The sequence below is a fragment of the Limanda limanda genome, chromosome 20 (assembly GCF_963576545.1).
Source record: "Limanda limanda chromosome 20, fLimLim1.1, whole genome shotgun sequence".
Taxonomy (NCBI): domain Eukaryota; kingdom Metazoa; phylum Chordata; class Actinopteri; order Pleuronectiformes; family Pleuronectidae; genus Limanda; species Limanda limanda.
In genome coordinates this window covers 10,926,197-10,953,377 of record NC_083655.1, presented here as the reverse complement: position 1 = coordinate 10,953,377, position 27,181 = coordinate 10,926,197, and the positions used below count along the sequence as shown (strand labels likewise).

Sequence of the window (27,181 nt, the reverse complement as noted above, 5' to 3'; positions counted from 1 at the left end):
ACCTGGAGTCCACGTCCCCTATCATCTGCCGTTATGTCCTCTCTGTCGAAGGTACCGCTCCTTGAACTTCATCTCCATTCACCAGGATAATGAGCCATAATTGGAGTATGTCAAAGGGTTTAAGAGGTGGGGACAGAGGTATTATTCTGGATTAGTACTTTAAAAAGATAGAAGAAAGGCCCTGAGGACTAGATAGAGGTGATGAATGCATCTCAATGGGTCCTTAACACCATCATCTGTGGCCAATGGACTTATATCACTTATAGCAATTCAAATAACAATTCGTTTGAATGAATACAGGAATTATTGATATCCACAGGAGATTTAATGGCATGTATGAGATTTTTGGATTTGTTATCAAAGACTTTGGTATTTTCTAGATGAACAGTTCTCTAATGGTCGTTTTAGAGAAAAAGGGTTGAAGCGTTACCAAATCATTCAGAATCCAGCTCTGGAGATTATCAGTATTGATTTGTAATTTCATGGCGATCTGGACAATGCATGTTGCGTCATCTTAATCGACCAAAGGATCGACTGCTCGGCTTCCTAAGGCCTCACCGCTCACAAGAAATTAATTCATACCCTTTTCACATCAATACAAATTCAAACACATGCACAAAGCTTCCAGTACAAAACCTTTCTAGGACTTATTTTGAAGCACTGTCAGTACTTTGATTTGCTTTCCTGTTAAATACATTTTTTTGGGCTGAAACCAACTTTTTTATTGCTAGATTCTTGATTCATTTGGTTAATTTTGTGTGTGTGTATGTGTGTGTGTGTGTGTGTGTGGGTGTGTGTTTACCTTGTGGAAGCTTCTGAAGTAGGCTGCCTTCTCGTCTGGGTACTTTTCTAACCGGCGGGGGCCTTTACTGGAAGCTTTCTTGAACACCAGCCAACACCTCCGGAAGATCTGACAACAGAGAGCGATAGTAGCCCCGTTACACAAACACAACTCCCCTGAAGCAAAGGAAACAGACATTGGGAACTGGAGAAACAAACTACAGCAAATCACCAACTCACTATCCAGAGACGTCTAACCACAAAATTATAACACGGACCAAGAGAACTGAGGATGAAGTCAAAACATCTACTCCACCAAAGTAGAGAAATCAAAGCGATCGTCTAAAATTCAAGCATTCTATTAATGACCAAAATCCACTACTAACAAAATGTCCAAATATCAAAGCAAATGATGACATTAGAGGAGCTGTGTATGTTTTTAAAAATTTGGACTGGCCTTCGGGTACATTTCTGTTGCATTATTGGAAGGCACTGACATATTGTAGATACCACTAATTTACTTTGATTCTGGTCTTTATTAATGTGATTCTAAGATAATTATATTTTCTGTGACTAAAAGCCCCCAAAAAGAAGAAATGGAAAAGTAAATTCATCTTTCATCTCATGAAGTAAATACGTCTGCTTACATAATTCTTAGCATATATTTAATCGTTATGTTTTAATCTCAGTATTTGTGCATTAGATGTGTTGGAGTATCCCCAAAACAAATGTTTCCTGAAATTCTACAACTCCACAGCCAAATTGCAAACGTTGACATACAGCACAACAGATATTTGAATTGAAAATGTTGGTTAGAAAATATAAAAATCATTTAATTTATTAAATTATGTTTATAGTTATTAATTAATATACCAAATTCAAGATGATTAATTTACTGTAATTCATTAATTTCTCAGTTGTACAAAGCATTAACTAGATAATCCATTTATTACCAATAAAGTATATAAGACAGCGTTTCAGAATTTGTGCATATCTAGTTATGCGCCAGGATTGAAATAAACCAAAATATCAAATGACTTGTGTTCCCGAACAAAGTGCACACTGCAGTACGAGCTTAACAACTGTATAACTGAGATTCAACCTTGACTAAATGCTTCCATATATTAAGGGCTTTGCCGCACAGACGCTTTGCTTTCTCTTTCTCTTGCCACACAATGTGCAGACACACAGACACACACACACACACTCGCTCACTCTTGTGCAGTAAATTACTGTACATTGTATTGATTACTGGACCACAGTCTGGCCCATCCACTAGCTGAAAATGACACAAATACAGGGTGTTGTATATCTGACTACTTCAAGGTCAAATCATGAGGACCGGACAAGTGCACACTGACATTTTCTCAAACAGTCTATTATTATCTTATTACATCTTTATTCCTTCACTGACTTGTTTAGTTGGACAATCCGCTGGCTATTTGCCCGGTGGGAGGGTTGGGGGGGGGGGATTGAAACAGCCAGAATTCTCAATAACATTCTCCCTCATTAAACAGCCCGTGTGAAGGTGTAAAAACCCAGTGCAGACTGAGCAGAGCAGCTGAACGTCAGAATTAGTGTGATGGCCAATAGCTTATGAGTCCTTTGTGGTTGCCTATCTTTAATACTGGGACCGTTCTATTTCCTGGTGGAGACAGCTGCTATCACTCTGCCTGATGTATGATTGCCTTGGGCCTTCTGGTTGTGTTGGGGAACCATGGATGTACGATTAATTTGTTTACTCAGCTGGCGTACTTCATAAAAGGCCCACTGAGTTGAACTTGGCACTTTGCAGTAATTGACTAGAGTGGATCCCTAGGTCCTTATCGGTCTGCCTTGATGGGCCTCCATTCTAGTTAAGTGTTGCCCAGGCACATTTTAAACAGCAAACAGCACAGAAAAGCGCTCTGCACATTCTCTAATGCATCGTGTGGCCCATCGTCTACACAGTCCATAAAATCGGAGGAGATATAACGGGCGAAGGTGACAACGTCTTGCTCCAAATTGAACAAACCTATGTGACACAAGAGTGCATATGAATCAATTTTGCCGACGGCCATTACCACAGTTGTGTCTTCAAAACAGTCAAATTAAAGATAGCCTCAATTCCCCTTTGGGAGCATTAGTCAATGCATTGCTTTCTGCATGCCGCAGACAATGTAATTCACCCTAGGAGTGCTCAGATTAAGTAATTATACCAGCACAAAAGCAAGCTCAGTGAGATAGCTTGTGCATAGGGGGTATGAATGGAGAGGGCTTCATTTTGCCTGTTCAACAGTTGTCAATGTTTTGTCAAGACAGACCTATTCTGGGGCGCTGGTGGTGGGTCTTATTCAGAGGCACTCTTACGCTGAATGTAATTACACAGACATGAATGAGACTCTCTGCTGGTTTGGTGTGACTCATTTAATGGCAGAACAGTGCAGAACACACACCGTTTGACACTGAAAACCAATTTGCCAGCTTCAGAAAATAAAGAAACAAAGAATAGACGGAGAAAATGAAATCGTCCCAGTCTTTGGCTTCTTGAGCTTTTATCTGATTACGTCACTGTGAAAGCGGTTTTACCTGTAACCACCCACCTGCTGGTCAATTACACAAACTGGCACAGCAAAGCTATCATTAAACAGGATTGGACAAAAAAATAATCTACAAACTAAATTGAATCTGGCTTGTTGACATGGGCAAAGTGGCAGGCTTGTGACCAGAAAACAGCAATGTCCCTTGCTTTGATTGCTGCAGTGAGTTAAGCTGATCAGGCAACTTTGTTTTCGACAGGCTCTATAATTCTGATTGACCCGCATCTCATCAACAATGTCTTGTGTTTTTCTGATGTACAGGTCCCTTCAGCCTTGAATCGGGATTTACTTTCCTCTTCCTAATCTTGTTTGTTCAGGTTTGTTTAGGTTTGTTTCTTGTTTTTATAAGTCCTGTGTTTGTGTGTGTGTGTGTGTGTGTGTGTTAGTGTCCTCTTTATAAATTAAAGTAAACACAGAATAAAAGCAGATGGAAATGTGAAGAAAGCAAATGATCATTTTAGTTCAAATTGCCTGTATGTTTGTGGCAATATGTGTTTGTATGTGTATGAATGCAGAAACACAAAGTTGATCACATACAGTATTATTCTGATTATTCTCTTAGTCCCACAGCTCATATGCTGCCAGCTACATGATAACTCACCAAACTGAGGTATCAGAGAATATTGATTTTACCCATTTTGCTGCGATAGGTGAAATACAAGTGTACAGGAAATAATAAGTGGAGTCCTATCATACAGACTGTTACTGATTAAAAACATTCAAATGCTTTTACTATGATGACTCCATGAAATCACCACTGAAATGCCTGTGAAGTGACCAAAGATAAGCCACAATTTGAGAAACATTTTAAATAGCAGCCTACTACCCATTCAATTTGTCTGACCTTGATCAAATGGGCAAATTACAATGGGAGGAAATAACCAAAACTCTCAAAAGCATTTGTATTTTGCACATGTACCATTACCACAAAATGTAAGAAATCAACTTTGTATTCAACTTACAACCTGACAAAAGGTGAAACATTGTATTGGATATCACTGAGATCCTCTTCCTTCAGTTTTGAAGTGCATCTTATATGAGTCTATGCTATCAAAAAAAAGAACAACCACAAATAGCACAGCAGGGAGAAAAAAATAGGCAGCAGCAAAAGCAACCAAGTGGAGAGAACATTTCAAGGGCGATCCCTTCACTTTTAGGAAGGTCTGTCTGTGGTGAGGAAAACACTTCAGGAGGCACTTGGCAAGGTTCAGCTAGTTCATCAACACCAGCTCTACTAGAACAACCACCCTGAGACAGTTGTAGGAGAGGGCCGGAAGAGGGATTAGAGCCAGAGTATGAGCACAGACAGACAGATGGAGGACAACAGTTTGATGATGCTCTCATTGAAGGAGCAAAATGGAACTGAACACGTCTCTTTACATAGAAAACAACCCTGATGAGCTCTTTTAAGTTCAACTTGGATTCCTGACACGTAGTTTTGTCATATAAAAGAACCTGAGAGGTCTGCTGAAGACTCTCAGTGGTCAGACACCTCATGCACCCCCACCTCTGAAGTCAAAGACGTTTTCAGCAACTGACCTCCAACACAAAGTTGATTCACTTCACGGAGCATCATCACACTTTGGCTGTTATTGAGGAACTGTCTCGCCTCTCAAAAAATATGGGACCTATTCCCCCACAGGCAAAATCGCTTGTCATTCGGATGAACCGGGAAACTTTCTAAAGATATGAAAATGATTTCCAATGACAGCCCCTGCTTCAGGTAAATGACTAATCACACGGCAGAGTAAAAATAGCCGTCTGATAGATTCTCAGGAGTGCGAGTGAATATTGCAAGAGAACCGTAATACCTCAGAGATGCAAATGCACTCATAATTCCTCTGATATTTAATGAGAAACAAGGTACAATAGAAGGAAGGGTCGCGTCCCTACAAAAACTCTGATTTGAAGACAACTGCTGCTGCACTTACTTGGCAATAGAAGCTATGAGAGCACTTCAATCAAGACAGTACTTCAACACTCCAGATTTAGCTGCTGTGTTGGATGTAGAAAAGTGAATCTCAGATCAGAGACATGCTTCCAGAACACAATGTAACTATTGAATAGACTGCCACACATTCATCGTCCCTAGATGTTGAATATCGGCTTTTGTGATCCCCTGACTTTCCTGTAGCTCCACCATGACAGTCGTAGCTCAGAGTTTAACGTCTTGTTAACAGCCAAGAAATTTGCTAAAGATATCCACCGTCGCTAGAGGATCATTTGTTGGTATTTTTATGATCATATCTTTTCTTCTTGTAAAAACTGCAGGTCAATGTAATCATGAAATTAGCGAAACAACAACTACTTTATGGATTGGGGCAGTTTAATGAAACCACTTTGAATTCTCTCTCAGTCTGTTTTAAAACAATTAACATTTATATGAAACACTTCAAACCAATACTCGCAAACATTGAAAAACTGGCACAGCAATCAAACATGTTTTGTTTCATTCTCTTAGCAATGGAGCTCATCAAGTCTTCGTGCTCATTCAGCTCTGCATAAGGTTTAGTGTTCCCCTGGTGATAATGACGCCTGATGGACTATGACAGACCAGGCCCGGCATTATCCGCTCCTGGAGCTGGCAATCAATTTCAGACAGCGGCAGGGTCTGTGCTGCGGTGTCCATCTTCATAATTTGATTTGTTATCCCGTCGGACAGTTGTTACAGCAATCACTGCACAGCGATCACTCCGTCAACCACAACCCCCCGAATCCTCCCAGGGCTGCTCCGCCGTTCAAACAACTCTCCGCCAAACGTGACGGCTACAAAAGTTTGTATTAATTGCACCCCTGCTCCCGCTGTCACTCTCCTCCCTCGCCGCTAGCTGTCACCTTTGACTTCATGCATAACTCTCCATCCAACCATCAACCCCCCCCCCCCTTGCTGAGCTACATTTTCTTCCGCATTTAAAATGTTTGGACATCCCATAATTTTGTAATTCGCCCCCGACTACAGCTGTTGGCAGGGTCGGTGAGCCAGCCGCGCCCCAGTTAATCATAGATTACTTTATCTGGGCCATTCCAAATCCTCATGTGTAATGCAGTGCTACCTCAGCAGCAAGTAATCAACCCCCCACCCCACCCACTCCATCCCAAACACAAAAACACAAAAACACACACACACAAACACAAACATTCCCCCTCCTCACTTTCTCTCCAAGCCGGATTTGTCTCTGTCTGCCCTTCTCTCTCTCTTCTAAATTTCTCTTCTCCCATTCCTCATCTCTTTTCTTGTGTCTATGCATGATTGGACATTCTCATCAAACATTCATGAGCCAAACTGGTCCCGAAATGTAATATCATAGTATTAGTTACCTTTATTTCATTTTTTAAGGCCCTGGCCCTGACTGGGTGGCATTACACACACAGGGCATTCATTGCTGAAAACTGGATCCTGGTCACAATGTGGCATGAAATATTATGGAAGACAGGTTCCAGCTGATTCCTCGCCAGAAGCCGAGCGTTCGTTTACCCAGTGTGACAGGGACTGCACGTGCAAGTGGGATTAAAGGGAGCACGTAACAGACAGAAATAAAAGCGGGCGAGGAGATTGAGAGAAAGCAAAGGGAGAGGAAGAAATATTTTAAAAGGGCATGAAAGAGAGAAAATTGAAGAACAGCAAAGAGGAAAGACATTTGACTTAAGGGAAAGCTTCCCTCCATCAATCCGATCATTATCATCCTCCACAGGGGGGTGAAGTTAATCCCAGCTGTCATTGGGCGAGAGGTGGGGTACGCCCTGGACAGGTCACCAGTGTATCACAGGGCCAACACACATCAACAAACAACCGTTTGCACTCAAATTCACAGTCTCCAATTCAGTTAAGCCCAGTCTGCATGTCTTTGTACCCGGGAGAACATGCAAATGACACAGAAAGACTGAACTAGCATCCGAACCAGGAACTTTCTTGTTGTTAGGCGACACTGCGACCCACTGAACCACCGTGCCGCCCAAAGAAAAATGATTAGGAGGTGGTGAGAGCAACTGTTGAAAAAGTAGTTTCTGAAGAGACCAGGGCCACGGAGGCAACCGGCTGCAGGCCACCATTAGGATTCATGATAAATTACACTTTTAAAATAAGACTTGGTGAGAGCACTGGGGAAAGCTCTTATGATTCCTGTATATTTTACAGCAATCCCTATTCTTCTTACCCCATATTTCAGTCCAAACATCAAGTGAACCACAAGCTGAGATTTTCTCAGGCAACCTCACAAAAACTCCTTTCTATTCTCATGCAAATTATCAGCGAGCGCAGGGAAAGTATTTCTACAGTTGTTACCGTGAGGGAGACAAGGGAGGTGTCTGACCCACGCCGGGCAGCGCAGCCTGGAGCAGGAAAACATTAGTTAAAATGTCACACACTGTGCGGATCTAGGCATCTCAGTTTCTGTAACAGAGCATTTTTAAAGCGCAGCACCAAAAATAGCATTCCAAATTTTTCTGAGGGAGATGTAGGTCAATATTGAAGTTTCTCTCTCAGGTGCAAGGGAGTAAGGGTAGGTGGTGGAGGGAACAGTGTGGCACGTTGCCCGTGTCTGCTCGGACTCATGCACCCTTCCAGAGTGTTGGTCAGGAACAGAATGGAGCTGACAAAGACGCAGAGAGGAACTGCTTCTTTTTTTTTACAGGAAAAGAGAGGACAAAGGATTACAATGCAATCATAATCCCATAATCTACCAACACCGTTTTAGAATGTCGCTTAGTCCACTGTGGTGAAGTTATTCCATTGTATATTTCAGCCACTGAGGTTGGCAGGCACTGTTTGCTACAGTATATGAGGCTGTGCTCGACCCGAATGCATTAGTGAAGCATTTTCACGGTGGGACAATTTTGCTTTAAGTCATCATTATGACAATTGCCTGCTCTTTAAACCATCCCTCATCCAAACCTCTTTATGCATTACAGCTTTAGTCAGCAATCCTTTGCACACACACACACACACACACATCCACACACGTAGAGCAATTCCCATTTAATCCATGTACAAGGCTGGAGCGTTCACAGACAATAACGCGCGGACAAAGAAGGATTTGACTGTGGCAGAATACCCTCGCCGACGAGAACACCACAGATGGAGAGCAGCAATACAGAGCTGTGTTTTCTTCATAAGTTTGGAATGAGTTGCCCACCAGTGTGTACCCTCTAGTCAGGCTGAATGTTAAACTGCACTAAATCCATAAATGAGGGAGAATACGGTCTGCATGCACAAAGCCTCATCTGGGTCTGGCTATAAATAAGGGCTAAGCTTGTATTTCTTCACGTCAGTATGTCGGTTCTCCTGTTGTGAGAAAAATTAGCATCTAGGCCAACAGGTGAGGGGCTTCTACATGGAAAACCACATGCAGAGATTCAGAACCTGCGTGGGCGGTGAATTTAGAGTGAGAGGATGAAAAGAGCTCTTGCCCACGGGCCATGATGTAATGCTACCAACTGTCTAGCTTGATTACCATTAGCTGACCGCTTGATTATCATATCAATGAAGACCGTGAAAACGAATAGAGCAAAAAGAAAAAATGTGAGGCGCATACATTTAGCCGAATATTACGAAACACCGAGTGTTTTCCAGGACACTTTGTGCGAGCGTTTGTTATTCGAATTTCTTCAGAAGCCCTAAAAGCAGTAATCCTCATGCATTGGTGCAGTCCCCCCCCCCCCTCCCTCCCCGGAGGATTAATTCTAAAGAGGTACTCGCTCACTGATGTTCGGGCTGCTTCTGTGATACGGTTAGCTGGGAAAGCAGCAGGCTCTGTGTCTGCAACAGCTATTCCCTCACAACCAGAGAGCCGGGAGATTTGTGCTCGCTGGAACTAACTTGACTCAGCCACATTTGGTCCGCGAATCAAAAGAGGACACCGAGGGAGCGGGCACGCAATGTGTGCAAGGGAGGGAAATGTGGAAGTGCACTTTTATGTCAAAGAAGAGCGTGCGATGGAGTTTGTCATATTGTTTTTGTCTCATTTCCCTCCAAAGAACACACTCCCTCGGATTAAGTGGGCTGTGATTCAGTGTCACTGTGTGTCTCAGCATGAAATCATTGAGGAATGCAATTATCACTTCGTCCAACAGACGTTTCTCTGAAATTAGAGCGAACAACTGAGAGCATAAGAGGGGGATGAGAGGGAGGGAGGTGTGTGTGCATGGATGGGGAGGGAGTGGGGTAACACTGCTGACCCCAATGTCTGCTCTCACTTCAAACTTCCTTTTTCAAGTTAAATCTTTATCTACTGGTATATTATACCCCATCACAACTCATGATGGGTCAAGTTTGCCTTCTTAACTCCATTTCCTTATATCTCATAGATTTCACTCCAAAACTTTATCCAGTAACCTTATGTTTTCAATTGTTTTACGGCTGTAAAGGGCCATTACTTCCCCCATTATGACCTCTAAACGATCCGCTCAAAGTGCCACTGCCAAGGCTGCTATATTGTGTGCTCCATTTCCCTTGGCAGTCCTTCTCCCAAAAATTCATTCCCTGAACAATAATTGTTGAGGAAATATTAAAAAGCTGTTTAATAGAAAGGGGATCAGATGACCTTGGCCTGCACTCGAGGTCAACTTGGCTCATCACAATGGGAGTACAAATCCAAGAGAGCCGGCAGCTTTTGCACGCAGCGTACAGAGTGAGTCAGCTGGAGCGGTTTAATGCCGCACTGGGCAGGTACCAAACTGTCACCCCGGTGCTCGGCAAGAAGCAAACTGTCACCTCCTTACTATTAAAAGAACTCCCCTGAGAAGGAATAGAGAGAGAGAGAGAAGGAGAGTGAAGTACAAACTCAACTCCGAGCAAAACCGAAGCAAACAACGCTCCTACACAGGTTGACATGCACACACTTTATTTTCTCTGCTCACACAATGCTGTAAAGGTCAGGATTTTTTTAACATCACGTTAATGAAACAGCACTTCACAATTAGCGACACATGAAAAACGTGTTGTTTGCTCAACAGCCTGGGAAAATTCAACAAGCCTTTATTTGCTTGTATTTTCAAGCAGATCAGGTGTATTCTTTTAATTATTTCTCCTTCAGCAAGACAGTAATAATGTTTACATATGCACAGCAGTGGGTAAATTAAGAACACAGGCACGAAGACAAGCTCTTAACACACAGACACACAGCTGAGGCTATCTTTGGCTTCGCACTGTCCTGAAAACGCTTGGCAAGCAGGCCGATGAAAGGTAACAGCAGGAGAAGAACTCATTATAGATCCTGATTCAGTTTTAAACAAAGGTAGCTGGAACTTTTCTGTTCTGAGAATAACTTCATCGGGTCCACTTTTGAAACGCCGCACACAACTGTCAGCTTTGACAGCTCATCTCGGAGAACCTGATGTGATACAATACTATCAGATCACACATAGACTAAATTGACTTCAGAGGCAGTTTGAGGGGGATGACTGACACAACAACATCATCGGAGGAAATCTAATGGATCTTTCTCAGGTTTTTAATTCAATATTTAATAGCAAGGACTCAAAGGTAAAGAATTTCCTTCTGGAAACTGAACATCGTCACAAAATTGCACTCACACAAACAGACACATGGAAATATACATGTACACATGTGCAAATACACACAACCACAGTGTCCACATACTAAATGCACACACATAAGCACTCGAACTGAAAGTGAGATTATAGCTGCAGAAGAGAGCCCCGAGGGTTGGTCTGCTGATTAATGAGGGGAGGAAGGCCAGGAGAGGAGGATGAAGCAGAAGTGTTAATGGAGCTATGATAGATTCCTCTAGGCCTGGTGTTTTATAGGTGGGTCTCCAGTGTATCTGCACAGTGTAGCAACACACTACCACAGAGACCTGTGAAGCCCGAGCACTGAGTGGGCGGTGAAATGTGTGGATCAGATAGACCTGAGTATGGAGCCAAAATACATTCACCTTTTTAAAATCACGCAGCTAACATCATTAAGGGAATTCATGTAACAGTGACTGGACATTAATGTATAAAAAGACTTTAACAAAAGATATTCAGGTAAAACGCGGCTTATTGATAATTCCTTTGCGAGACAACTTTCTGACAGCAGTGACAGCATTGGGATTTATCAGGATCAGCCAATGACTGTTGGCACATTGCTGAAATCTAATTTCTCTGTTGGCTATTTAACTGCTTCAGCTCACAAAAACAGTTTGGAATTTCCAGTAGTATAACACGACTTGGGTTAAATAATACAATCTAGGGCTTTGATTCCAATTACACTATCAGTCAGATTAATTATAGAGATATTATGTCAAGAGACTATTATTCATATTGTGCTCACACGGCATGACAACTTAGCATGCTAATGTTTAGCAGGTACAATGTTTACCATGTTTACTACTTTAGTCAAGCGTGTTTGCTAATTCCCGACAAACAACATTAAACTATAACTGAGGCTGATGGGAATGTATTTTATGTTACTGTACAAATGAAACAAGATAAAAACAGATAAGCGTTTGACCAGATTTTGACCTGATGATGGTCCGACATGTAAAATCACCATTCCCAACTTATACTGAGGCGGAAATGAATGTCTAACAAATGATATGGCCACCCCATCCAATAACTCAGACGTTCACTTAAAATGACAAACATTATGGAGGCAAAATCAGAGAATAATCAGCCTGTAGGTGTCCATCAGAATTTTGGGACTATCCATCAAGTAGTTGCTCATCATAATCCAACTGTGACCAAAGTTGTGGACTGACTTTATCATCCATCACTGATAAGATGGCAAAAACAATAAAGTGACTGACAAAAACTAAACTGGAAGAAAAATCGAATTAGGCTTGGAAAATGCAGTTATTGTGTCAATTTTTACTTAAGATGAATCAAGTATCTTGTGTGTTGTCAGTGTTAAAGGTCTGCTGGGTTTTGAAAGATTAAATAGCCACGAAGAGAGACCTCTCCTAGTGGGCTGTGACATTCTCCTCCGATGGGATTAGAGAACTTTGCACTTTGGAATGCGGCTCATCAGAAAACATTGGGAACACAAAGCTGATATGGACAGTGCCGGCAAGTTTGTGAATAGATTTCAAAGCGGGGGGGGGGGGGGGGGGGGGGGGGCAGAAAGCAACTCTGAGAATTTAAGTTCTGTTTAGTACTTTGAGTGAGGACAAGAAAGAGAGTGTTGATACACTTGTCTCTTTATGGTGCATTACTTAATCAATTGGGGTTTAGACATTTTTAACTAATAACATTTGGCCCTGTTCAAGACCAAAAAAAAGCTTTCTTGATAATTAGGGACAACGGGAATCAATGTTGTGAAATGTTAAAGTGAGGTCAGAGATTTATTTATGAGAGAGACTTTATAATAGAGGCCCATTTTTCAAATTGAATAATGAGCGTTGGGCTGTTGTTCCCATATCTTGTGAGAGATGCAATTCATCAGGGCCAATAAAAGCTGGTAATTTGTCTTCAAGTCTTTGTCTGATGGAGGAAGCTGATGGAAACCAGAGGAAATGACCACGCAGTGTATAGCCCTGCATATCTGTGAATTAATGCCTCCATTCCAAACACATCTATCACGAGAGAGAGACCAAAGAAAATGGCTTACAACCCCCCCCCCCCCACACACACACACACACACAAGACACAAATAAAATCAAAAGCAAAACAAAGCCCATTAAAATATCCTCTCTCTGCTACAGTTTCTGTTTCTGTTGGGCAAAGCAGAGAACAAAGCTAGATGTGGCCACCGAATTTAAGAAATCTAATGATCCACTTATCTGCTGATTATTTTTCCCGAGTCACATTTATCCATGTCTAACACAGCTGACTATGTTTTTGTCTACGCTCCACTGACAAGTACAGTTCCCGGGGTGAAGAAATTCTCCCGACATCCACCATTCTAGACGGCCTGTCATTGTTAATAGCAAGTGCATGAAAGTGGCAAGATCCTATCTTAAATGGCTGTGCCATCCAGGACAATAGACTTATTGTTCTCCTTCTCCTTTTGCCTCAGCCCTGGTGGGTGCTTGTGCGCCAACAAGGGGGAACATACCCACACACCAACACAATGCACACTGTCTACATAAAGGCTGCTTGTTGCTGGATACAAATACCCACTTGTAAGTCAAAAAGAGCTGAGGGAGACAAAAGAGAAATAATTGATAATGCAGTGAGTTATTGTATACAGAGATGAGAGGAAAGCACCGTTGGGTAGAGGAAAGTATGTTAAGAGTAATAACTGTTGATTTTGTTCTCATATCTAACAACCACAGCGGATCTTAACAGTCTCCAAAACCCAATATTAAAAAGCTTGTTTTTCCTTCTCAGTTAGATGTTTGTTGCAGGATATAAGAAACCTTCTTCCTTGTTGTCACTTAATGGCAGCAATCGTATAACTGATGAATGGGGAGTACCTGTTAAATTTAGGTGCACATCCAGTCAGACGGACAGATCCAGGAATTTATTATCACTTTGATTAATTTCTCAGGAAATAGTGATTGACCCTTAATGTAATAAGACATATTTATTAGGGGTTTAACTATTTACTCCAAATCCAATATTTAGTGAATACCTCAGGTTGTTTTTTTTTGGTCTTGTGGTATTTGCGGCCGAACCAAAAAGTTATATGCCTTGAGGGTTGATTCTCAGGGTGATTATTGATTGTGACCTAATTAAACCGGCTTAATCTTTACTGCTGCTCTGATCGATCAATCCTGATTTGACCAAAATAATGCTGAGATCAATGATTTTTTACTATTTGGCATAAATTATCAGACAGCTTTCTTTTTCCTTTTGTTTCCCTATTGCCAGATCAAGACAGATAGACATAGGGTTGTTTGCCCTTGGCTTGAGGGCAGTTCTAGTTTTTGAATGATTTAAACTTAATATCTTTTATCCCAAAGTGGATTGTTTTTTCGACTGTAGCATTGACAAACTCTAATCCTCGAGTGCAAAGATGGGTAGACACATGGATTTTACATTCATCTCATCAGTAAAGATTAATAATCAGTTTGTAACCCTGAATAAGTAGAGCTATTAGGAGTATTACTCATGTAATTTGATGCATTTAAACAGAAACCTTCCAACACGACCAAAGGTGGAAAGAATCTAATAAGCCCCGGCTGCAGTTGTTGTCACAAACAGTACTTAAATTACACACATTCATTTCCCTAAAAACAAACTGTGCAAACACCCAAGATTGCAGACTGGTTAACTCATAAAAAAGTAATTTTAAGGTCCCAAATCCCTTCAATAAATCGATAAGCAGGACTGTAAACCCTGTTTTTGCAAATGATATCCATGTGTTAGGATGATGAATAACCTAAACTCTCAGTCGGCATTATTTGTTTACATCCACACTTTTGGCTGATTGTTTTTTCACTCCTCCTCATTCTGGGCCAGACATAATGCATTTTTAATGTGTTTTCTGCTTTGACATTTCATGTTGTTGTTTGACCAAAGCAACCTCATAACTGCACTTAGACAGCAGCACAGAACAACTTTGTGCATTTCTATTTTATTCCTGATATTACAGATTACATTAACAGTGTTTTATATAAGGTATGCATGTACATTTTTAAGATATTTGTTGAGATTGGTGGTTTTAATTTTGTTTGGGTTGGAATGAAAAGGAGGTCAGACAACTCTGCAGTCCAACACACACACCACACATCATTTGAATGTAAAATGATGCACATTTGTGTGTATATAAGTATATGTATACATCAGTGTGTATACATATATCATTAAAAAAGGTGATTGACTCCGTTCCCATCTTGCACTATACTAAAAAATCACTGTAAGCATACATACATTCACGGCCAATTACGCACCATGTCACGTCATAACATTGTGTTGGAAAAGACGCTGCGTCAGCGTCTTGGCTGCAAAAATAGAGGAGATAAATTATTGCGTTCACCTGAGTATCATGTTTCCATCACTGCCAATCGGAGCCAGAGCCAATGAAAACCTCTGTTTAACTTCATTTGACCAGAGCGTTAATGTCAATGGCAGATAAAAGCCAGATGTTAGAGGGTGAACGTGGGTTTTTTGAACAGTGGAAAAGGGGCTAAAGATACAATCTCAGATTTAGATGCCCGATGGCCCCTTAGAATCTCACTGTTCATGCTATAAAAAAATCAACACAGTTCACAGGTCAGGTTTCTGAATAACTGTTAGTAGATAATGTCGGTTAATCAATAAACACAACATCCTTTATATAATGTGCCTTGATGTGGTCCATGTACAAATATCAGTTATTTCAGTTGTCCAAATCTGACAATCTCCTTGTTGTGCTGCACATTTAGTTTTATTTAAAAGAAGTCAGTGTTGAGTTTGTTGTGTTGACTGGTGAAAATACTGTGTTGTGAAATAACATTATAACACAGAACCTATCTGTGTGATGTCTGCGTGCACATGAAGTGCTCTGTGTTCTCTTAAAAATATGACATACGTGCCCCTGAGCCAGTATCCGATTTACAGCCGCTTTGAAGTGTCAAAACATGTTTGTGAATGGAGAGAGTGAAAGGCAGACAGACTCCCCTGCGGCAAACTTGAAATGACCATCTTTTGTAAGGGTTCCAAGAAAAGTTGGGACGGAGGGTGGGGGGAAATATTAATCAGCTGACCTTTTCAATTTACCACCGTGATCCAAAACCTGGGGAAACATGTACCTGGGCTGCGACCGGCACACAAATTGCTCAAAGGTCATGTAATTCAGCTTTTCAAGAGAAGTCCACCGCATTGATAGCATCCGCCGCTTTTCACCGAGAGGGATAAAAAGAGAGAACCCACGCGTGTGAAGGCGATATCACTACTGCTGCTTCCCAGACTCTGCCAGATTTGATGTTTTCCTCTTTGTGGAGACACTTCACTTGTATTTGGCTCCTGTGAGCATTTGGGTTTGTCTTCATGTAATATGAAAAAAAAATACAGTACCACACAAAGCTACATGATTAAAATTAATTGAGAATCCACACACTGTTCTCTGGCAGCAGATTGTTTACTTGTTTGTCGAGTGCATGTGTGTGCCAATTCGTCATTGCCGAACCAAGCAAATTTGTGTGTATGTGTGTGTGTGTGTATGGGCCTTTGCACAGTGTCAGGGGGAATGGCCTGTTGGGGTTACGGAGGGTGCAGTGTCGGGTGATGAATAGGCTGCTTTTGTGCTCAGTCTTTCAACTGTCTGCAATCCGGTGAAGGAGAGAAAGGTGAGAGAGAAAAGGGGGGACGAGGTGAGGGAGATCGCCGGATAAAGCCGGGGGAAGAAAAGACGAGGGGGAGATAAAAGTAGGGGAGAGGAGGACGAGCGAGACACTGTGAAGTGTGGGGAGTACAGGTGAGACGCCGGGGGACGAGAGGTGAGAGAATGGGTGGTAAGGTGAGGAAGTGAAGAAAAGAAAGGAGACAGACTACTTGTGCATTCAAGAACACGGCATCGCTGTCTCCTCTGACAACAAAGAGACAAAGAAGTTGACTAATGTCGGAAATCATTGCTGTTCATGTCAGTGAGAAAAAAGAAAACAACTGTCCCAGGAGAAAGAGAGAGAAAGAGAGAGCGACGTAAAAAAGAGGGACAGAGGGGAGGGAAAGTGATTGGTAATTTTGATCAGTCGGCAGAACGAAGGCCTGACCTCGTGGCCTCAACCTTCACACATGACGAGGTTTGGAAATGAGCCAATCACATTGACGGATGCTGATGAATTCCGCCAAAGCTGCCGGTGTTGGTGTGGCCACTTTGGTTCATATCTCATAAAGGGAACCATTCAGCTGTACCACTTTGCAATAAAAAATACAGTATAATACATTTTAACTGACACAGCATTAGAGTAAAGAGCCAGGTGGGAGAGCTAGAAGGTCAAATGTGATGCCAAGTCTTGATGTTTGATATTTGAGAGACCTTTAAACACTTACAAAAATAGTATTTAATAAGCATCAAATGAAGAAGAAAACACCTTCCTGACCTGTAGCATATCATGTCTGTAGCACGGATCATCCAAAACTAACAACAACTGAGAGCTGGCATCTAGAGATGAAACAATTAATCAATTATTCAAAGACTTTAACACGTCTACTTTACTAATGCATTCATTTTTTACGATTCCAGCCTTGAGAATTTGTCTGTCAGATAAAGGCATAACGCCCAAAATTATCTTTTTGCTGCTGAAGTTGCTGCTTTTCATTATCTCACGTAATAGTTCTGGAGAGTTTGGGACCGTTTAATGGGATAAAACAAACAAACTGAAGATGTCTCCTCGGGCTATGAGAAATTCCAAAGGGAGATTTTATTTCATTAACCAACTGTGAATCCATTTACAGAGAATAATTGGCAGATCAATCCATAATACAAAACAACATTTAGTTCTGACCCCTATTTGCACTATTATGTCAAATGAAAAAATTGAATTTGTAGAAAAAAATACTGTCTGCATCAAAGTATCAGAGATTGGAGTGAGAAACAAATCAGAGGTATAATTTCCCAGAGTATTGAAACATGTGAAACTAGAAGGGCACTAGCAGAGCGCCTCCCTCCGCCGAGGCCAAATAGTCTCCTTCAATCAAGCTGCACAGAATTGTACACACTCCTTAGTCTCGTAATTAGGGCCCGAGCACTGACATCAAAGGTCAGTAAGGTGAGGCCCTATCGAAATTGTAACGATTATTATTATTATTATTATTATTCAGGCAAATTAATTGGCTTTTTGAGGGCTTTAACATGCTCAATTTTTTACCAAAATTTGCAGAAAGTTAGAAAGTGGTGAAAATGTACGTATTCTGGAGGAATTTTCAATGGGCTTCGCAAAATGGCTCAACCGTGCCCCCCCGAGACCCCCACAACGTGTTCACATTGACCGTTCTTCACAAAAATCGATATACAGGTGTATCATGACCAGACAAACAAAAAAGTCTTAGGTGCAATTGTAAAAACACAACAGGAAGCCTGCTATTTTGCATTTAGTGGCCATTTTGGCCATATTCCACATTTTTACTTTGATGTACTTATAGCTGATTTTCGTCATCCAGAACCATGAATTATTCTGTAGGAAATCAAGAGAAAATATTCAAAAATGCCCTATTTTTATAGTTCCTAGATCTGCGCGCTGATCCGGACCTTCACCAAAGCTTAATGGGTTCCTCCCTGACCCATAACGCATCCTTCTAAAAAACAACAAACAAACAGGAGAGAAAACATGTTCTCCTAGGCGGATGTAAAGCTGCTGAGTCGTAGTGACAGGACTAACCACTGGAGGATAGATGGTTGTATTTGGATGAAGAAGCAAAGAGGACAGTGCCTCTTCGTTTCCTCCGTGTCCCTCTGCTAAGACGCTTAACAGCCAGTCAGAATAATGATGCCTTAAACCACAAACACAATTGAGCTGTTAATAATAGCAAAAATAAAATAAACCAAATATTCTTTTGGTCACATGTGTTCCACAAAACAACGATTTTCTCCAACTCTGGATATAATTCTCTTCCACCCAGATGTTTATCCTCCCAGTCAGCCCACGCACGTGTGAGTCAGTCACACATTAGGATTTTCATCTCTCTCAAAACACAACACACAGAAAAACACTTGAAAATAAAAATATGCCATTTAGCACCAACAAGCTATTTCCCAACAGGAGAAATAATCACAGGGATGCATCAGTGCCTGTTGATTGAGGTATCCAGATCCCTATCCCTGCTCCTTCTTGTTATTCTGTTCTATCTGAGTCAGAATGAGAATAACTAACCCTAGCGTGGACGTCTAATTCTTTTCATTCTGTCGACCACCAGCCGGGTCCTCGGAGGCCGTCGCAGCATGGCTTTTCGATGATGAAACAGCAGCAAGCGGGCTGTGGGCTGAGGGAGTGGGCGACCAGGACACAAACACTTTTTTTCTCCGCAAACAGCAGGATTGAGATGTGAACCTGGGAGAGATACAGCATCCATACCTCCAAAGCACAGCAGACACAGCATGCGTTCTGGTCGGCTTCGCAAAGTCATGGGCTCTTCCCCGCATTGCCTGTTTTCCATAAATGCACGCCGCTAATAGCCTGAGCAAGATGTCAACAAATGGGGTCCGGGGCTGTAGCTGTAAAGGAGATAATTTGCGTGCAAACAAAATGTGTCGTGCTTTCGTTGTGTCGGGATTAGGTTGTGCGAGTCTTTTGGGGGCAGCACGGATCCGTCTCGCTCGACAGTGATCGTTCTCAAAGAGTCGTCGAAAAGAAAAGCAGCAAACAATGGAGAAATGGTGTTGATGAAGCCAGGTGATGATGTGAGGAGGCAGACATCATTAGCCCCCATCATCACACTTCATCAGAGGGGGAGGGAGTGTGCCTGTTCTGTTAGCGTAATGAGCTGGAAGTACGGACAAAAAGCAGATGGCTTTATGAGTCAGACAATCAGCCACTCATAATTGAATATACATATCATTCATTTCAATATAAGCAGTTAAGCCATTCTCCCCCCCCCCCTCACGGCTGTATCCCAATGGAAATCCATTATCGTGACACTGAGGAGCCGCAATCGCTCAGAATCAGCCGGAGTTCAATGAGACTTTTCATTACTGGGAATAATTCGCTGGGTGCAGAAGGCGAGCGAAAAGTACAGCAAGAATTGTGCTGATGGATAACGGCGGCGTGATGAACGATGTTCCCCAGTATTATGTTGTCCATCTTGGAATTCATATGACAAAGTGTTAATTAGAGCGCGAATGAATTAGCGGTTGTCTAATAAAATCAGCCGACATAAGCCTTTCACAAACGTATCGGTGTCAGCGTTTGTGGATATAAAACTTTGTAGTGATTTGTTTACATTTCACTTAAAATATGTGTATTATTACTGGGACAGGGAGGTTGTGTTTTCAATGCTGTCTGTTTGTTTGAAAGGAAGATTGTGCAAAAGCATCTGGACGGATTTCTGTGAAACTAAGTGGAAGGATGCAGCATGGGTGAAAGAAGAACTCGTAAAATGTTCTTGCGGATCTGGGTCAGAGGGCGGTTTGTGTAACACTTATTTAACACTGCGAGAAAGAATAATCCATGGATGTATGGATGCTGATGAAAAATACCAGGCACATTAAGGGGACTGATATCTACGAGCAATATGAAACGTGGTACAGATCCAAATCAAAATCCAGATCTGGTGAGATTTAATGTGGTTTCATAAGGGGACTGCTAGGCCTTGGCGGAGGTATATAAGCTTTCATGCTCTATACATTTGCTTGCATTTGTGTTTTCTTTGTAGTGAAAGGCAATTAACGGCTCAACACATATCAAGCCTTGTTTACATTTCTGTGTCGACATCTTAAGTGCCATCGCCATTATTTTCATATATATACAGTCTATCATCAATATTAGTAATTTGCTGATGACACGATTGCAAAGGGATGCATTAACAGTGACTGTTAAAATTGCATGATGCAGTTGCTGTCAGTCATAATCCTTTTTTTACAGAATATAAGATTAGTAGCCTTTTGTTTACATAGAATTGTATCTCTGTTTGTTTAGTTTGCTTTTATAATTGAGGTTGAGAAAGTGAGTCCTGTCTCACACGGATTCTGCAGCCCAACACAATCTGATCACCGGCCAGGCTCGATCCAAACTTTCTCGAAAAGAAATAAAAGTGATGCAGAAAGCAGGAAACAGGATTTGCAGGATTTGAAGCCACATGCACCTGACACTGAGCCGTCAAGTGTTTCAGCTCTGAGAGAAACTGCTCTAATCTGTTTCTGCTCTGCCTGCGGAGCAATTAAAGCCTCTGTCTTAATCCCTGATGCTTTCTTCATCCTCCAAAAAACCTCCTCTTCCTCCTCCTCCTCCTCCTCCTCCTCCTCCAGGCAGCAAGTGCAACAGTACTCACCCCCAGCTTCTTACTCCGTATCCGCACGTATCCCTGTTTCACTATGTCGTTGAAGTTGGAAGCCATGGTGAGGAGGAGGAGGAGAGGGACTGGGGACGGGGTGGGGGGGGGACAGGACGCTTCCTGCCCGGAGCCGGAGAAACAAATTCAATATAAAGTAGTCGCTTCTATTTGATTCTATTTTATTCCAGCCGGTGGCGGAGGAGGCAGAGCGAGAGCCGGAGAGCAACCTGCCCCTGCGTCCGCGCTCAGGCTCGGGCTGCCCGGTCTCAGCGGCGCGATCCACCCGGGAGAGAGGGAGGAGGAGGAGAGGGAGGAGGAGGAGGAGGAGGAGGAGGAGGAGGAGGAGGAGGGAGATACCATTCTGCAGCTGATCCACTTCAGCAGGAGGAGAGAGGAGAGGAGAGAGGCGCGCTTCCTGGACCACACCATCCCCGAGACAGTGAGGGGGGGTCCGGGAGGGGGGGTGGATGTCTGGCGAGGGATGGTGGTGTTTAAAGGTCCAGTGTGTGAGATTCAGCTGAAAGGGAAACTGAATGGGAAATAATTCACAAATAATATTGTAATCATGTAAATTGTTTTCTTTACCCTAGAATAAGCCATTTATATTTAAATACTTTATATTTCAAGATTCAAGATTTTTATTGTCAAATGCACAGAGATAACATGAAGCAGTCGCTGGCAATGAAATACTTGGGTCACAGGCTCTCTTTAAGCAATGCTCAGTAATTTCAACCAAAAACAATAAAATAAAAATAGAAATAGTATTAAATTAAATTAAAATAGAATATCAATAAAACAGAATAAAATAGAATATCAAAAATTTTAAATAGAAAATAAAATACATATATATATATATAAATATATGTATTTACAGATGAAGAGAAAAATAAAACAGGTTTGGTGGAGTTATTGCAGTTCAGAGGAGTTTAAAAGTCTTATGGCCTATTTACATTGGGAGTGGGTCCTCTCTATGGAGGCTGCCATGTTTTGTTTTTTCACAGTAGCCCAGACTGGACAAGCTAAAAACCTTTTGATTTTTTATGACAAATGGAGCCTTCCACATCCCTTTCACGTTTGGAAGAGTGAGGGGTATTCAGCTGCAATGTGCAAGTTTACCACTAGATGTCACTGAATCTTACACACTTGAACCCTTAGAGGTCCAGTGTGTAAGATTCAGCTGAAAGGTATTGACTGGCAGAAATGAAATGTGAAATAATCCTAGCTATGATTGCACTCGTGTGTCATCATCCATGTAGTTTCCATTACCCTAGACTGAACCCCCTTTCTATTTAAATACTTTATATTTACATCTGGAGCGGCTCCTCTCTGTGGAGGCCGACATGTTTTATTATGAACAGAAGGCTATCACAGGTTCCCTCTCATGTTTGGAAGGGTAGGGTGATACAACCTGGAAATTCTTCTTCTTCTTTGTCTGGTTTATTGGCGGTTGACAACCACTGTCATGGTGCATTACCGCAACTCCACCACTAGATCTCACTAAATTCAAAACCCTGAACCTTTAAATCAAAGGAGGTGCCAACCTCTTGAGATGTCCTTACCTTCTTTAAGTTATTGTTCTTAAGGGCTACTGCAGGACTTGTGTAACGGTCAATGAGTCATTCCTCCAGAGGCTCAATTGAAAATTAATTAATCAGTGTTGCCTTGTGGCATAGTTGAGTGATGTTTGTCCTTGGTCAGTCATTTCTGTGAAAAATGGGCTCAGTCATAATATTAGGCTCACATCTCTGGAATGAAATAATAGCCTATTCAAATGTGCCTTGATCATTAAAGTGACACTTTGTAACCTTTGAATGGAGAAACAGCACTTTGTCCCTCTTGCAAATTGAAAGTTAATTTCCCAAGCGGAGGAATTCAGACTCATATTCCGTTAAACTTCGGAGCTCGGAATTTCCGAACCAAGAGTCAGAAGTGGAACTGGAACACCCCCAAATTTCGACTTGGAAAGTTGGAGGAACCTCACCATCCCCGACTTAAAACTCCAAGATTGATCGTGAAATGCCGAGTACTGCGTTATTATGAACTGTTTTTGATAACAATGACTAGCTGGCTAACGTAAATATTGTTCCTCTGCAACTGGAATAGTCTCAATCGGGATATTCAGGTGTGACGTCATTCCTGATTAGGGTTAAAATTCCCACAAGTGACAATATTGCAGATTTAATAGAGAAAAATATAATATCATAATTTAGTTTGGAGATATTTTATTCTATTTATATATGTTTATAAGGATTTGGTTGTGTTTTTAGTGATAAAATGGTAGACTAATATTGCTCAAGACAACTCAGGAAATATACTATACTGGTTTGGGTTTCATTCATACTTGATCAGTGAATCATGTATAACCATGTCCTCAAGACCGAGGTCCTCACTTTTAACTCTCATCATGTTCCAGTGAGATAATGTGTTAATGAATTTTGATGTAAAGAAATAAGAAGATATTGCAATATACAACAGAAACGGATTATAATAAGGATATACAACTGGAGATTGCCAGTGTGTGAGAGACGTGTTTTCTCATTATTAGAGGGCCTTAAATTTATGTTATTTGATTTGCGGAATAATATAACCAGACACCCCAGTGCCCCATCAAAGGATCAAATTAATTCGAAGTGAACCCGACTGTACAAAGCTCACAACCACTGCCTGCTGCTTGTGTATTATAAATACAATGCTGCCAGATTGGCAGTCAAAAAGCTTTGGAGACCAAAGAACAAAAACAAATTGTGTGCTCTGCCAAAGCCATAATCCTGATCGGGATGTAGTGAGAGGCGTAGCTCAGGTTGTGCAATCGTACTGAGTGAAATCCTTGGTATTAGACAGCAGATGGCTCAGGTATATTGAGCTGAGAGGCTGCCATTACTTATGTTGATTAAAATGTGGAGAAGAGAGATGGCTTATCTAACGGAGTTACATAAACAACTTTGTGATTAAGTAGCTATCGGTCTTTTTACTTCCAGAAAACAGCTTCACAGATTCGATTATTTTATACTTTTCCATGTAACAATGAGAAAGCACCACAGAATTATTAAACCAGCTTTCTTTTTATAAATGCGGCCGTGAATGTTCCTGCGCAGCCTGTCTTTTGTAACTCTGCACAATCATCCCTTGCTCATACTAATTTATTTATTTGTTGTGTTTCCCTGAAAGAAAATATCCTCCGCTGAGAAGGAGGTAGGTCTTTTGTTCCGTGTGGCGTTGATGGCTGCCACTTTGAGAAGAGCTTTTCAGTCAGTCTTGAGTCCAGAGGTAGAAACTCAATGTCTGTATTTTCATCGCATTCACCGGGGCGCACAAAAACAGCGAGCTGCCATCCCTCCGACACACAGCTTGACATTTATAGTTCTCATATCTCCCTGGAAGTGTCCTCAAATTTCAGACTTGTCAAAATTGTTTTGTCTTCGTAATCCTCTTTGTACAACATGGCCCCGTTCCATTCCCACTGCCTTGTCATCCTGTCGCTAAACACTGCTGACAGCCACAATGTCTTTTCATTGCACTAAATATTGCGCTCTGGTGACTGTCATCACCAAGAACTGTCCTAGTTTTTGGGGGGAGGTAATTGCCTGCTGCGACTGGCGGCCGACAAGCAGTCTGGCCGTGGTTGGTCTCAGGTAGCGAGGCTGCACGGGCAGCATGGGGGATGCTACACAACACGACATATGGCCCTGACATACATGACCGGCTGCCAACAGGGTCAGATGTGGTGAGAGCCGCTCAAGAGCAGAGAGACCTTCACCAAGGTCATGAGTGAAGCGGCCAGTATCTGCTGAGCTGTAGAAAACAGCTCTTGTCCAATACAGCAGTTTATCAGGTATTGATTTTTCATTTTTCACCGTTTTTCATAGTTGTTTCCTCACTTCATATCCAAGTCCCTTCATGATGATTAATATTGGGAAGACTTAACTGCGCAGAGAGAAACCGTGTAGTCCATTAGAGCACTAAGCATCCCTGAAAACCACACTCACAGCCAAGGCGAAAGCGAACTTTAAATCCTTTTGATGGTCTGGTGAAATATTAAAATTGCCTTTGCATTGGGTGCGTAGCTTGTCTTAGTGCTATTTGGCACGCATTCACAAGCACCAACAGCTGAATAATTAACACGTTCTAAAAAAGATAAGCGGAGGGAGCAGGGGGGGAAGAGGGAGAGGAAATGTCGCTCCATGCCGAGCTGTTTGCCAGGTAAGCATTTTCGCGTGTGGGCGGAGAAGAGAAAATAGGCAGGAGTTATGGTAATGTTCTGCTCCGGGTTCCTGTACTCTACTGCTTTTTACAGCAACGCGTATCAGCCTGATATGTTAATAGGCACAATGGGATTTGGGTTTGATTAAATGTCGATGCCTGAAGGAAAGAAGTTAGTGTGGACAGATAAAAAAAGGCCCTTTTCTCAGAGAAAGAGATGTGGGCTGATTTGGGCTCAGTGGGTCCTTGGCCACGCAACGGAGGACGTTAGTTCGTCACATGGTGCAGGACAGCTAAGGTTGTGTGTAGTCCCAGAGGATGGGGCCATGACATGTTTGTGATTTACTCCATAATAGTTCGAAGTAGAAGTGGTTGGAGGGTCTCTCTGTCCTTCTGCTGTGGAAGGTGAGTCGTGAGAGGAGGCGGTTTTGAGAGGGTCCTTTACCTCAAATCGCAGATGAGTTTAGGAGTAGCTCGTCTGCGCCTAGTACAAGGGTTCCTCAGATCACCAAATTAACCAAAAGAGATTTATTAGCAGAGCTGAGGATTAGTCATTTCATTTTCACATACACCTTTCCATGATTTGTCTGTTTTAAATTCTCCCCGTCAAAATTGAGGCGACGTGCACATTTGCATTCGAAGGGAGATTTATAATTGTAAATGAGCACATGAGTCAGGAAATGAACATTAGAGGTAAACTATATCAGAGAGAGATCATTATGCTAACAGAGGAGGATGAAAGGAAAGTGAGTAAGGGGGGTAGATGGGAGGAAAACAGGAGAGCGATGGGAGGGTGACGCAGATGAGGCTGACGCAGAGGGAAAAAAATAAAAGAGCGTGGACACACTGAAGAAGAAAAGGAAAGGAAAGCTCTCAGGGAAAGGCTACACCTCCGGCTGTTTTGACCCAGTCTTTGTGTCCTAAATTGGGGTCCATCTTGTGTCACGGGCAGGAAGAACCCTCGGATCTCGGGAGACTCCGCTGTTCTGCTGCTGTGGCATTTCTCAATGAGAGACGACCACAGTTCACCACATTCTGTAGAAAAATAGAGGAGCCTCACTCCCACGAGAGACAGGAGAGGCCTGTTGTGTCTTCTTTTCTTGTTTTCATTTAATGCAGCCAATTTGGAAACTAGACACTGAATTCATCGACTTTTCGAAGCAAAGCGTTGGCTGGTCCTGGATCATTGACCAGGTCCTTCATGCAACCATCTCATTCACTTTAATTGTCTTTCATATGCAAAGATAATTGATAGATTAGGGCCCATGCTCCTAGGGGTTATTATTCTGATAAGCCCTTCCAAGCATTTTTCAAATTCAATTTCCCATTATTGAGAAAACATTATTATTATTGTCGTCACGTCAACGACAAATCGTTTGTAGAGGTCATTTTAAATCAAACTATTTTAGATTTGTTATTTCCTCTTCCAATTTGAATCTCTCGTTCTCTTGCCACCTCCAGGTCAACTGCAAAGCACTGCATGTGAAACTAAGTAGGGATAGAAAGTGAAGGACAACCCAGCACAGCAGATTCTGGCCCCTGATCCTTCATCCCTCTCTTAACACTGTGTAGTTCTACATTCATCAACTCATGTGCTGCTGTGTCTCTTTAACTCATCACTGCCTCTCCTCCTCCTCCTCCTCCTCCTCCTCCTCCTCCTCTTCCTTCTCCTCGTCCTGCTCCCAAAAAAAAGAGTTGCGACAGACAAGCGTGACTAATATGTACGCCCTGTAGAGGGCAATATTGTCTGCAGCGTCAGGAGGAGTATTTGGAAAGGGGGCTGTTTAAATGTCTTCATGTTGCCACTGTATGATAATGAGATACTTGTTCGA

The 27,181-nt window shown here is 42.0% G+C and overlaps 1 protein-coding gene across 1 annotated transcript in view; it reads right to left on the bottom strand.

Moving 5' to 3' along the window:
- Positions 1–21,212, bottom strand: part of dok6 (docking protein 6) — a 39,674-nt gene extending 18,462 nt beyond the window's left edge. The window contains exons 1-2 of the mRNA XM_061094136.1: positions 21,147–21,212; positions 803–910 (exon numbers count right to left, since the gene is read on the bottom strand). Of these exons, the coding sequence (XP_060950119.1) occupies positions 803–910; positions 21,147–21,212 (174 nt within the window). The remainder of the gene's footprint in view (positions 1–802; positions 911–21,146) is intronic.
- Positions 21,213–27,181: the final 5,969 nt, after the last annotated feature.